At 39.3% G+C, this 14,746-nt stretch overlaps 2 protein-coding genes across 2 annotated transcripts in view; one reads left to right on the top strand and one right to left on the bottom strand.

Moving 5' to 3' along the window:
- The window catches only part of ValRS (Valyl-tRNA synthetase), a 394,022-nt gene extending 389,595 nt beyond the window's left edge, over nt 1–4,427 (bottom strand). The window contains exon 1 of the mRNA XM_090381628.1: nt 4,023–4,427. Within this exon, the coding sequence (XP_090237754.1) occupies nt 4,023–4,229 (207 nt within the window). The 5' untranslated portion in view covers nt 4,230–4,427. The remainder of the gene's footprint in view (nt 1–4,022) is intronic.
- Nucleotides 4,428–9,790: 5,363 nt separating this feature from the next.
- LOC150080861 (serine/threonine-protein kinase Nek7-like) overlaps nt 9,791–14,746 on the top strand; it is a 137,780-nt gene continuing 132,824 nt past the window's right edge. Inside the window, exon 1 of the mRNA XM_090380844.1 lies at nt 9,791–9,870. Coding sequence (XP_090236970.1) covers nt 9,791–9,870 — 80 coding nt within the window. The remainder of the gene's footprint in view (nt 9,871–14,746) is intronic.

Raw genomic sequence — 14,746 nt, 5'->3', positions numbered from 1 at the left:
GCATATGATGCAAGAAAGCAAGATTACACAACATCAGCCAAAAAAAAAAAAAAAAAAAAAACCTTCCCATTTCACCCGGCCATTCACTGCAAAATTCCTCTGGTTCTGCCTTGAATTTATTTAACTTGGCAGCTTCTCCAATCACGGATGGAAGTTTGTTCCAGCAATCAACCGCCTGCTAGCTAAATGAAAATTTCCGCACATCTGTTCTACACTACCTTTCCTCAATTTGAATTTATGCCCCCTCAGGTGTGTAATCTGAGCTAGAGGAAGAATCCCATCAGCATTAAGCTTGCTCAAGCCATTCAAGGCCTTGTACACCTCAATTAGATCATCTCGCAGGTGCTAGTCTCCAGATGCTGCAATTTGCAGAACTTAAGCCTTTCTTGGAAAAAAACAACCATTTGCTACATTCCGCAATCTCGTTGCCCTTCTCTGTACTCATACCAGTGGCTCTACATCTATCCTAAAATGAGGCCTCCAGACCTGTATGCAGTACAAGGTGTGGTCTGACCATTGCCTTATACAAGGGGATAATCACCTCCTTATCCCTGCTAGCAAAATTCCTGTATATCATTGACAAGGCCCCATGAGCTACTCTTGCAGCCCATCTGCACTGCTCAGAAAACTTCATGTCTGACTGTACATTACCCCCAGGTCTTTTTCATTCTCCACAACCCTGAGTGTAGTACTGCACAGTTGGTACATTACTCTGGGGGTTACTGCTACTCATATGCAGTACTTTGCATTTGTCAATGTTAAACTTCCGTTGCCACCTCTCAGCCCATCTGCTCAACTTTTCTAGATCTTGTTGCAGTAGTACACTGTCATTAACAACCCTACCAACCTTCGTATCATCTGCAAACTTGGACAATAAGCCTGATATACCTTCATCATTATCATTGATAAATACAGAAAACAACAATCAGCCCAACACGGAACTTACCACTCTGTCTTCTCCCACTCAACCATCCCTTAATGCCACGCATGCACGGTGTGTGTGTGTGTGTGTGTGTGTGTGTGTGTGTGTGTGATAAAGAGAGGGTATTTTTCTTGCAACATAGACAAATGACATACAACAGACTGCTGTTGTAAATGCTCAGATGTCCACCATGGCACACTGAATAAAGGGTTAATGTTAGATAATGTATATAAATAAAACAAATGAAAATAAAAAAAAAACTAATAAAGGGAAAAAAAAAAATGTCAACAGTTGCAACTTGATGATAACCTATGGTGACTGTGGTTGCCTCAAATATCAATCATTAAGTATTCTTTTGACAGATACTGAATCAGTTATTTGTATGCATCCAACCAGAATTTAACAAGCCTATGACAACCATCCAGTCAAACTTGGATCCTTCTAATACCAAGTTTCTTGCACTGCACTACACTGAGACCAGTTAATCACGGACTTCCCAACAAACTGGTACGAATGGGTGATGACTGAATGCCTCAAGCAACAGTTATGAAGTATTCTTTTTTTGTTTACTTCATCCTGAACATCTTTAAATCAACATCCAGATCCCAGAGACACAATAGCATCTGCTGAGAGAGAAAATCGTTGAATAGGCAAAGGCATGCTTAAAGAGAGCAGCTAAGGAGTTGAGTGGAGATGAGTCACTGGGGTCCTCCAGGCAAAGTTATCCAAAAAACAAGGAAAAGTCAGGAGTTTAACTGTTAATTCAGAAGTGGTTATGCCTCAATTTGGTGCAGCAGGGGCCATGCTAACCCTGTCAGGTGACAACTTTGTTTTTATTTAGGGAAGAAAAATTTGGATTTTTTGAATTCTGCTTGCAGTATACAAATATATCGCCTTTTCTTAATTTCAGTACCATTTTATTGTATCTAAATTTTTATTTTTTAATAAGAATTAAATATTTAAAAATGATATATTTTTATAAGTTATTTTTATTAAAAAAAAAAGTACATTAATTCTACTGAAGGCAAAAACCATGAAATTAAGTCTTCAATTTTCCAGAAGAATGGTAAAGAGCAGTGGCATAGCTACCATGTAGGCAGGCAAGGCAATTGCCTCCAGGCCCGGGCCCTTTAGGGGACCAGCGTCTTTGGCTGTCTCCTCTTTTTGCAATTTTCATTAATTAAGTAGGGACCCCGAACATGTTCTTTGCCTCCGGGCCCGAAAAAGGGTAGCTACGCTACTGGTAAAGAGCACAAGGTTTCAATTTTGTGCATATGCATATATTACGTACGGATGCAGATATATGAATCAACTTTTATTAATTCTGCTTAAAATTAAGAAAAACATTAGTTATAAAATATAAGCTGAAACTAATAGATGCTTTGAATAGCAACCACAAGCAGGGATAAAAGTAATTCCTGTGCTGCTTCTACTGGAACATGCATTTAAATTAATGCCTCAAGTAGCAACTGAGGTTTAAATAAATGGGAACACTTAAATAGAAAGGGCACAAGAACATTTGCCGATGCTATTGAGGCAGAGTTAGGTAGTTTGTAAAACCGCAGGTGTGGTGGAACCAGCCTAATAATTTTATGACAGCCATAAGCAGAGGTGAAAATGATTCTCGAATTGCTTCTATTTTGACATTCAATAGCCTGACAAGTAGAAAGGAGGGCGTATTACAAGGCCTGCTGGAGTCAACATGGGACAATCTCACATGAGGGAGCATAAATTTAAGTTGAGGAAGGATGATTGCAGGATACATGCAATCACCCTTCTTCATCAATTCTTGGAGAGTATGGATGGGAGAAATGTGTAGGGGTTTTTTTTTTTTTTGGGCTGATGCTATATAAGCTTGCTTTGTTGCATCATTTGCCACTACTACTATTACATGGGCTGTGGGTCATTCCATGTCAAGTTGCTAGGGGTCCCTGCTTGACCATCTTCAATTTTGTTGAAACTTGGTGTGGATGTTTAAACAGGTTTCAAATGAAGCTGTGCAAAATTTCAGTTCAAAATATACCATAGTATGTTTGAGCCACCAGCAACTTTTTTGTGGAGGTTGCTTGTGTTATGCGGAATAAATCACAAAAAATTTTCAAAGTTTTAAGTGTTACTGTTCCACAACAGTGACAGGTAGTGCTCTGAAACTTGGTATACCTAATAACTTTTAACAGAGAATGTAAAACTTTTGGTGTCCAGGCTCAAAAACCTTCAGATTTTTCCCAATGCTGTCTAAAACTGGCACCAAAAATTTGTTGCAACAAATCCCTTTACCATTTTTTTTACATTTATTAATCATAGCAATTTATGTAATTCCAAGATTAATGTCTAACTTTGCTGATGAAACAATGGTGGGAAGGACGGTTACTATAATCAGGAAATGACATCACGCAGAATACACTACTTCAACACAATCTGTTTAAACTAGACAGGTGAGTTAAATTGACAACTGAAGCTTAATGACAGTAAATACAAATTACTGCATTAGGGAGGCACTAATCCTAAAATAGCATACCGATTGGGTAATACCATACTCAAGGTAGTGAACTCTAAAATTACCAAGGATAATTGTAGTCTGACATGACGTTCTCTCAAGTAGTGCAGAATGCTAGGACAGCACTTGGGTTCTGTTAATGAAAAACAAAAATTTGCTTTTTTTTCTGACTAATTATTATTATTAGCTGTATGGTGCAAGGAATCATGAGGCTTATGCTGTACCAGCCAAAAAAAAAAAAAAAAAAAATTCTGAATTACCCCGAGAGAGGGGAAAAGAGAGAGAGTAAGAAGTAGAAGGGTATCACCAAGAAAGAGAAGAATGATGATACCCAGCTCAGGACCCTGGGTGTGCCAAGCCCATACTCACCAGATGTGAGCCCCTGGGTTTGTGCTGAAGTGCATCATTTTGCCAAGATTAATTCAGAACTGATGCAAAATGTTTGCAATTATTAGGCACCGTAACAGTAAAAAAATATTACATTTAAGCTTTTTTTTTTTTTTTTTAAGTGATCAGAGTTAGCATTTCCCACTCAGAGTAATGAATGAATGTATATATGGTAACTACAATACCTGTAAACATGTTAATTCTCTTACTACTTACCTCTACTTTACTGTGCAATTGTATCTTTTCTTGCTTTTGTTTAAACTTTTCTAACTTTTCTTTTTTCTTCGCTTCCTTTTTTAATTGAGCTGCACTTTTCTGCACAAATGGCTGAGAAGTTTGAAAAATATCACCAGATGCTTGCTCTTCGAGTGAATTGGAATCTCTATTCGCCATTAAATTTGAGTTAATTTCGTCACTAGCCATAGCACAATTTATTGTCTTACTCTCACAGGATGCCTATTACTCTGCATTCAATGGCAAACGGTGAATAACATTTATAATCAACACCCTCAAAACCAACACATACTACCTACGTTCTCACGACAGACCATATAGGATCTATGTGTTCTTACCAGACGTTAGCACATGGTCAACCGGAAACAACCTATGAAAACTACCTAAGTTGATACTGATTTCATCAGCACAACTTAATAATACTGAACAGTAGCAATGCCACAGGTTTAGAGCAAACCCGCCAATTCAAATTTTAAGGACCATAGCCACAACATACATTTCAAATATATCTATATATCTATATATATATATATAAATATGTGAAATAAAATTGATACATACAAAAAAAGATTCCTAACACATAACGCATTTTTAATGCAACAAACACTTAGATTTTTCTTTATAAGTGCACTAATTATTCTATATAATATTGGTGTAAATACACCAAAGAAAACTCTTAAACGAAATAAACTACGTTTGTAGTTTGATGGGGCATCATTTTATCTGTATCTCATATTGTGCTCCTCCTTCACAACGAGTTGCCATATATTGCACTACCTCGAATAAGTAAAGCGACACTAAAATAGAAGCCTATTGTTACTTATTCTCGGTGTGCACCACCACCACCCAGACGGCACCGTTTCAAGGCTTGTTGGCCCTTCGTCGGTGGGCAGGCAGGCACCCTGGTATTGCAAACATGACAATCCAGTTGTGAAGATAATCCCACAATTGTCATGTCTGCAATACCAGAATGACTGCCCACCCACCAACGAAGGGCCAACAAGCCTTGAAACGGTGCCGTCTGGGTGGTGGTGCCCACCGAGAATAAGTAACAATAGTCGTCTCTTTTAGTGAAGCGTTACGTATTCGAGGTAGTGCAATGCATGGCAACTTGTTGTGAAGGAGGAGCACAATATGAGATACAGATAAAATGATGCCCCTTCAAACTACAAACGTAGTTTTTTTTCGTTTAAGAGTTTTCTATGGTGTATTTACACCAATATTATATAGAATACTTACACTCTTAAACATATGATGCTTTATTGCGTCAATCTTCATTTATACACTAATTATTATGTAAAAGTCTTAACAACGAAGCTTTGTTGAAAAGGTCAAGAGAGGAAATGGAGAGGAAGTGTGGCCTGGAAGATAAAATTAGAAGGAAACACATTATTCCTCCAGAAAAGTCCTTGCCAAAAAAAGAGGTTATGAATACCGCAATACACTCTGTGCAGAAAAACCACAGATGTGAATCCCATATCAATGATCAGTGCTGGATTAAGGCACGAGCTATCAGGGCAGTCGTTCAGGGCGCCATTGTTCCAGGGGCATCAGAAGCTGAAGAGCAAGGAAGGAATTTTTTACAAAATCTTATGCAGATTTCTAGGATATGCAAAGGGACGCCAGAATCTGCAGATAAGGGAACCACTGGGTGGCAGTGATCACAGTGTGCTGAAGTGGGATTTACTCAAGGAGGTAACTACCATCAGAGGTAAAGGGAAGGGTTTTTGCTTTCGTAAAGGCGACTATGATGGTCTGAGACAGTATTTAAATTCTATACAGTGGGACCAGCTGATGATGTTACCAACAGCAAATTCAAAATGGAAAGCATTCAAGGAACTAATCTTGGAAGCTACCAGGCTTTACATACCAACCAAGAAATATTGTTCAAGGTTCAGGCCTAAATGGTTGTCAGATGAACTAATGAGACATATGGCAGAGAAGAAAAATGCATGGGATACATACAAATTAACGGGTGACATGGAAGCCTATGATAGATATAAGTTGGTCTGTAACCAAGTCACAAAGGAGATTAGGCAGGCAAAGCCCGATTATGAGAAATCCTTGGCAAAGGATGCAAAGAAAAACAGAAAAGAGTTCTTTACCTATTTAAACTCAAGAAGGAAAGGGATGAATCAGATTGGTCCACTGGACGTTGATGGTTCAACAGTTGAGGATCCAGCTCAGGTGGCTAACAATCTAAACGAGTATTTTGCATCTACATTCACACATGAGGAGTTATTCAGGAAGGGGAATGTCGTAGGTGAAGTAAACATTGGCAGTGAGCTAGATGATTTTCTAATAACTGAGAGGAAAGTGGAGGAGAAATTGTTGAGGATAAACATAAAAAAGGCACCCGGGGTGGATGGGATCTATCCAGTTATATTAAAGGAGGCAGCAAAAGAAGTAAGCAAACCCTTAGCCATAATTATGAGAGCTTCTTTGGACTCAGGGGAGGTACCCATGGACTGGAGATGTGCAAATGTAACCCCAATTCACAAAGGAGGATCAAAGGCTGACACAAGTAATTATAGACCTATTAGTTTAACTTCGGTTTCAGGAAAATTAATGGAGGCACTGGCTAAAGAAGCACTGCAGGATCATCTGGACAAGAATTCAGTTATAGCTCAGACACAGCATGGTTTTGTTAAGGGCAGGTCTTGTCTGACCAATTTGATTGGATACTATGATGTAGTCACAAAAGAACTGGATGCAGGGAATAACTTTGATATTATATATTTGGATCTTAGAAAGGCTTTTGATACTGTTGCGCATGGAAGACTGCTGCACAAATTGGAGAAGTGTGGCATTGGAGGCAAATTTCTGCTATGGATAAAGGGATGGTTGAGTGGCAGAAGGCAGAGAGTGGTAATCAATGGACACTGCTCAACCTGGACTAATGTTATTAGTGGAGTTCCTCAGGGTTCAGTGTTGGGTCCATTGTTGTTTTCTGTATTTATAAATGATATTGATGATGGTGAATCAGGCTTAATGTCCAAGTTTGCAGACGACACCAAGGTTGGCAGGGTTGTTAAGGACACTACTGATACTATGCTGCTGCAACAGGATCTGGAAAGGTTGAGCAGATGGGCTGAGAGGTGGCAAATGAAGTTTAACATTGACAAATGTAAAGTAGTACATATGGGAAACAGTAACCCCAGATCAACGTATCAACTCTGTCGTATTACGCTGACAGTGGTAGAGAATGAAAAGGACCTGGGGGTAATTGTGCAGGCAGATATGAAGTTCTCTGAGCAGTGCAGACTAGCTGCAAGAGTAGCTCATTGTGCCTTGTCAATGATATACAGGAATTATTCTAGCAGGGACAGGGATGTGATTGTTCCCTTGTATAAGGCATTGGTCAGGCCACACCTTGAGAACTGTATACAGGTCTGGAGGCCTCATTTCAAGAAGGATGTAGAGCTGCTGGAACGAGTACAGAGAAGGGCAACAAAATTAGTGAATGGAACAAAGGGTTGCTCTTACGAAGAAAGGCTTAAGTTTTGCAAATTACAGAGCCTGGAGACTAGGCATCGCCGAGGTGATCTGATAGAGGTGTATAAGGCTTTGAATGGGTTGAGCATGCTCAATGCCGATGGGATTCTTCCTCTTGCTCAGAATAATCACCTGAGAGGGCAAAAATTCAAATTGAGGAAGGACGGATGTCGGATAGATGTGCGGGAATTTGCCTTTAGCCAGCGGGCAGTTGGTTTGTGGAATAGACTCCCATCGCTTGTTGTTGAAGTTGATAGCCTAAACAAATTTAAGGCTCAGCTGGACAGGTATTTCGAACGAACGGAGGGGTGAAATGGGAGTAGTGGTTGTTTTTTTTTTTTTGTTTTTTTTGGCTGATGCTGAATAAGCTTGCTTTCTTGCATCATATGCCTCTACTAATGCTAATGCTAATGCTAAAATAATATTTCTGACGAAGCGCTAGAATACCTTAGTCCGGCCCTCTCAATATGGAACCTTTAAGGTTTTGTTCGCACTGGGGTCGAATTAATCTGCTTCGTGCGAACGCAGCATAGTTTTTTCCCCTTTAAGTGATTTTTTTTTTTTTTTTTAGCAAGGCAGACAGATCAAAAAGACAACAAGCGAAATATTGAGGCAAAATGCACTTTGGTGCCTACCTGCCACTCTGCAAACTCATAAATTCAAAATATATATCACACGAAACTGAGAGCACTATCATGATCGTTGTGCGGCCGTGCACTTAACACGGTGACCATTTGCACTTCCATCGTAACGTCTACACTCCATCCAGAAGCCGACGAAGCTGGATCAGGAAAAACACCAACCCATTACAGAAGTTTTTTTTTTTTTTTTCAAGAAAACCCCAAACACGAAAGGTATGTTAAAAACTGTAGTACTTAGCATAGTGCATGGAGTGAAGATTGAAAAACCAGGAGTAGACACTTGCTTACACTTGAATTACAGTTGAATTTCTGTAATTTGCAATTGCAATTTTCAGAAAATAGATTTAAAGGAAGATTATTCTTCAAAGTTCCAAGAAGAAATGGAATAAGAGTAAACGGGCACATGCGATAGGAACAAGCTCACAAACAGGTTTTGAGAACAAGTGGAAAAATGAAATCAGCGCTTGGAGATTCATATGTATCATGAATGTTCAAAATTCTTCACAGATTGTTTTCGATGAACAGCACAGGAGACATTGATTGGAGGGGAAATAATAGGAGAGGGTTTACCAGGTTCATTAATACAAGAAGTAGAAGGTAGGATGGCAATTTTATCTTTAAGTTAAGAGGCAATAGAAACATTAGCTTTTAAAAGAGTTGGGACTATAGTTGGGCAGAGATTCTATCCAATACCTTTAGAAAGAGAACAGAGTGCTTCATTACCGTTTGGACAAGAAACAAATTTTCTACCCTTAGCCGATTCAAAATCTAGTTCAGATTGTGTAATAACTATCTTTAAAGGTTGCAAGCTTTCGTATAATCAGGAAACGCACCTAAAATATTTGGTTACAAGCCAACTGCGACATGTAATATTCTTAAATTGATTTACTGAAAGGTTAAGTCCGATATAGGATTTCAGTTAGGAGAAATAATTTCATGGCAATTGAAATTATTCTTAGGGAATTGATACGGCCAGGAGTTGAATTCAGAAGATGAAAAACAGTAATCCAACCAAGTAAAAAAGAAGAATAAAAATCTCGGAAACTATTCCCTTTGGCATTCCCTTAAGGCCAAACAACACGACGCGGAGAATGACTATGTGGAAAAGGCTCAATTGGAGAATAAAAAATAAATAAAATAAATTTTCTGTTTATACTCCGGGACGACCAAACTGTCAGAGGAGTTCCAAGCTAGCCAGAATACAAGAAACAGCACCGTATTCAGCAGTCACGGGCTAGAACCGCGGTCACTCAAGGCACGTGTACTTATGCACCCGCGCGCCTGACCACTAGGCTACGGCAAACCATCACCAACTGATTATCTGATGTGCCAAAAAGTTCACTCCCTGTGAACCTTTTGGCAAATCATATAAAATTTCGTTCACTTCCAAGGGCTGTTTAAAGGGAAAGAATCACAAGTGGTGGGTCAACGGTAGGCATTGTCTGAATTCAGGTAGATAAATGAACAATCTGCCTAAAAACATCAGTAATTGAAAAACCTGAGCAGCTCTACCAGGTGCAACTATATTTACTAGAAACCGAAAGCCTGCTAGATTAATGAATAATAAAAATTTCTAAGAAAATTTTCCCAATGGTTAGACAAGTTGGACTCCACATGGTCCAGTTCAAAGAAGAGAAATCAAAGAGATGGAACCAGTTGAGAGAAATGAAAGCAGCAGATGGAGTTGACAGAATGTATTCGAGAGATTTCGAGACAGAGAAGATCAAAAGAGGAGGTTCCTGATAAAATCATATGCACCATTTTCGCCATCGAAGAGGAGGAATAATAGTATTAACAATTAGGAAAACTGAGATGATCATTGGTTGAGGAAACTATTAAGTTACATTCTGTCACAGCCGACCGGGCTAGCCGAGTGGGTAAAGTACCTACCCGGCAACCCAAAGGTCGCGGGTTCGATTCCCGCCTCGGGCTTGGATCAAAGTACCGCAAAAACCTTGGGAGGTGCAATATGGCCACAGAAGCCGATGCGCCAACAACTACCAAATCAAAAAAAAAAAAAAAAAAAAAAAACATTCTGTCAGAAAATAATAACTGGCTTTTGTAGACTGTAAACGTAATTGGATATCTTCGTCATTAGAAATAAGACCAAGCATATTTTTGAAATGAATGAGGAAGTTGATGAGAGTATTAGATCTCTTGACAGATAAGTTTTTCGATTAGTTTAATAATTTATAATGAAATCAATAGATTAAATAAATGAAGAAAGCAGGCATCTTGTGGGAGTGAATTTTATTTTTGAATATGTTGCATACATACAGCAAGAATATTAGCATTAGCATAAGTTGAGGCATATGATACAAGAAAGTAAGCTTATACATCATCAGATAAAAAAAACCTTCCCACATTACCTATCCAGTAACTCTAAATGTTTGTCTAGTTCAACCTTAAATTTAATAAAGAGAACAGCTTCCACAATAACAGATGGAAATCTGTTCCAACAATCAATTACCCGCTGATTAGAGACAAATTTTCACACTTCTATTCTACTACTGTCTCTCCTCAATTTGAAATTTCTCCCCTCATGTTCGTAGGCTGAGAAAATTGAAGAATCACATCAGCATTAAGCCTGCTCAAACCAATCAAGGCCTTATACACCACAATCAGTTCACCCCGTAGATTCCTATTTACGGTACTTAAAGTTAAAATAACTTAGATAGAGATTTTGTAGGTATTACTTAGTATCGGAAAGGGTATCAAATCCACGTGTTTACCGTTCATAAACGGCTGCCATTGCTACGTGAAAATTAATCAGTAAAATCTATTAATCTTGTCGAACTTCATTGGCAATTAAATTGTAATTTTAACTATACATACAACCACTTAGGTTACGGAACATAAATAATTAGTAAAAATAAATAATTAATACATAACTTGATACAGAAGTTATATAAAGGGATTTCGTAGATAACACTCGTTACTGAAGCGCGATACAGCATATCCGGAATTCGATAGCATTAGCTTTGTATAGTATAGTGCATAATATAATATTGTCAATTAATCAGTACATCTATTAATCTTGTTAAACTTCATTGTCAATTAAATTGTACTTTTAACTATATATATATAACGACTTAGAGTACAAACGTAGCAAATAATTAATACATACTTGATACGGAAGTTATATAAAGGGAACTCGTAGATAACACTCGATACCGAAAAATAAATATAGCGTTATAACTGTGTTAAGATACAAGTTTAAGGTTTTAATTTTGTTCTGAAATTGTAATTTTATTGACATTTAAATCGAAATCATGACTCTGGCCAGAGCAGCAAAGCAAAAGGCTCAAGCTAATGGGAGTGCTGTGACTCAGGGGAGAAGTGAGGGGGGCAGTTGCCCTCTGAATCACAGCCTTTTAAGATGCACTGTTTGCTTGATGTTTGCGGAGCAATCGGGTACGGGACATGATACTGCCATGGGGGATGTCTTTGTGTGTGCACGATGCAAGGAGTGCAAGGAAATTAGGCGACAACTCGGCGTTGTTATGGGCCTATATGAGACCTTGAAGGACAGGGTGGATGCCCTCGAAGGAAATAAATTGAGGGGCCCATCAAGCTCTCAGCTGCCCACATCAACACCAGAGCTTGGACTTGGTCATCTTGCAACACAGAGGCAGCCCCCAAGGCAGAATGCGCTGGTCCAACAGGAACTAGTAGTTGTTGGTGACTCAATTGGCAGGGAAACGGGGAACATGCTTTGTAAAAAGGATAGGTGGAACAGGACAAGGGTATGTCTGCCAGGGGCAAAGGTTGATGACGTTGTAGAGCAGATATCATCTTTTAAGGGCACAAAAGGTGATATAGTTGTACACGTTGGCACTAATGATATTAAGAGTAGGAGACCAGCGGAATTACTTAACAAGTACAGGTCACTGTTGAAAAAAAGCCGTGAAGTAGGGTTGAATTTGAAAGTGTCTGCAATTCTGCCCAGACACGATAGGAGGGAGTATATGATGAGAGCCTTGTCGATCAATTCGGCCCTGGAAAGATTGTGCAAGGCTGAAGGGGTAGAATTTTTTTCAGCCTGGACTGTACTTGTTAACAGGAGAGATTGCTTCTACAGGGATGGGATACACTTAAATAGAAAGGGTGCAAGAATATTTGCTGATGCTATCGAGGCAGTGTTAGGTGGGTCAGAAAACTGCTAGCTTGGGGGGAGACAAAGACTAATGGATTAACAGTAGCCACGGGAAGAGGTGAAAGAGATTCTTGCACTGCTTCTATTGGAATGAGCAGAAGCCTGAAAAACAAGATGCAGGATATTTCAGAGACTGCTGGAAGTCATTGCGGTACAAGTAAACACATGGGTTGTGTTAGGGTAGCTAAGAATAGAAACAGGTGCATGTATACTTGCGTGTACACTAATGCTAGGAGTTTAGTAAATAAATTTGATGAATTTGAGGTATTACTCAAAACATCAAAGGCAGATATTGTTGGGATATCAGAGACGTGGTGTCACACAGATATAAGGAATGCAGAACTGGAATTTGGGGAGTACAACGTCTACAGAAAGGATAGACAGGATAGGAAGGGAGGAGGGGTTATGCTATTAGTTAAAAAACACATAAAATCCAAGGAAGTGAAGCCAGTTGACATCGCTGGACAGTGCAGTGTTGAGTCAGTTTGGTGTGACATAAGCATAGGTAAATCAAAATTGAGAGTAGGAGTGTGCTATAGGCCTAATGACTCTGATGAGTATAATAAGATACTGTACAGGGAAATAGAGTGGGCCAGTAAATCAGAGAGTCTTATAATGGGGGGATTTTAATTTCCCAGATATTGACTGGAATTTGTGGGTTGGTCACTCACACACTAGCAAGGCTTTTGTGGATTTATTGGATGATTGTTTTCTACACCAGCATGTTCGGGAGGCAACTAGAGGGAGTAATACTCTTCATCTGATTATCAGTAGTGATTCTTCATGCATTAGGAATCTGCAGATAAATGAACCACTGGGTGGCAGTGATCACAGTGTGCTGAAGTGGGATTTACTCAAGGAGGTAACTACCATCAGAGGTAAAGGGAAGGGTTTTTGCTTTCGTAAAGGAGACTATGCTGGTCTGAGACAGTATTTAAATTCTATACAGTGGGACCAACTGATGATGTTACCAACAGCAAATTCAAAATGGGAAGCATTCAAGGAACTAATCTTGGAAGCTACCAGGCTTTACATACCAACCAAGAAATATTGTTCAAGGTTCAGGCCTAAATGGTTGTCAGATGAACTAATGAGACATATGGCAGAGAAGAAAAATGCATGGGATACATACAAATTAATGGGTGACGTGGAAGCCTATGATAGATATAAGTTGGTCTGTAACCAAGTCACAAAGGAGATTAGGCAGGCAAAGGCAGATTATGAGAAATCCTTGGCAAAGGATGCAAAGAAAAACAGAAAAGAGTTCTTTACCTATTTAAACTCAAGAAGGAAAGGGATGAATCAGATTGGTCCACTGGATGTTGATGGTTCAACAGTTGAGGATCCAGCTCAGGTGGCTAACAATCTAAACGAGTATTTTGCATCTACATTCACACATGAGGAGTTATTCAGGAAGGGGAATGTCGTAGGTGAAGTAAACATTGGCAGCGAGCTAGATGATTTTCTAATAACTGAGAGGAAAGTGGAGGAGAAATTGTTGAGGATAAACATAAAAAAGGCACCCGGGGTGGATGGGATCTATCCAGTTATATTAAAGGAGGCAGCAAAGGAAGTAAGCAAACCCCTAGCCATAATTATGAGAGCTTCTTTCGACTCAGGGGAGGTACCCATGGACTGGAGATGTGCAAATGTAACCCCAATTCACAAAGGAGGATCAAAGGCTGACACAAGTAATTATAGACCTGTTAGTTTAACTTCGGTTCCAGGAAAATTAATAGAGGCACTGGTTAAAGAAGCACTGCAGGATCATCTGGACAAGAATTCAGTTATAGCTCAGACGCAGCATGGTTTTGTTAAGGGCAGGTCTTGCCTGACCAATTTGATTGGATACTATGATGTAGTCACAAAAGAACTGGATGCAGGGAATAACTTTGATATTATATATTTGGATCTTAGAAAGGCTTTTGATACTGTTGCGCATGGAAGACTGCTGCACAAATTGGAGAAGTGTGGCATTCGAGGCAAATTGCTGCTATGGATAAAGGGATGGTTGAGTGGCAGAAGACAGAGAGTGGTAATCAATGGACACTGCTCAACGTGGACTAATGTTATTAGTGGAGTTCCTCAGGGTTCAGTGTTGGGTCCATTGTTGTTTTCTGTATTTATAAATGATATTGATGATGGTGTATCAGGCTTAATGTCCAAATTTGCAGACGATACAAAGGTTGGCAGGGTTGTTAAGGACACTACTTAAACTATGCTGCTGCAACAGGATCTGGAAAGGTTGAGCAGATGGGCTGAGAGGTGGCAAATGAAGTTTAACATTGACAAATGTAAAGTACTACATATGGGAAACAGTAACCCCAGATCAACGTATCAACTCTGTGGTACTACGCTGACAGTGGTAGAGAATGAAAAGGACCTGGGGGTAATTGTGCAGGCAGATATGAAGT

The sequence above is a fragment of the Mastigoproctus giganteus genome, chromosome 9 (genome assembly GCF_048544385.1).
Source record: "Mastigoproctus giganteus isolate SK-2022 chromosome 9, ASM4854438v1, whole genome shotgun sequence".
NCBI classification, from domain to species: Eukaryota; Metazoa; Arthropoda; class Arachnida; order Uropygi; family Thelyphonidae; genus Mastigoproctus; species Mastigoproctus giganteus.
The sequence above is the reverse complement of the archived record's forward strand: the minus strand, read 5'-3'. Positions and strand labels throughout refer to the sequence as shown.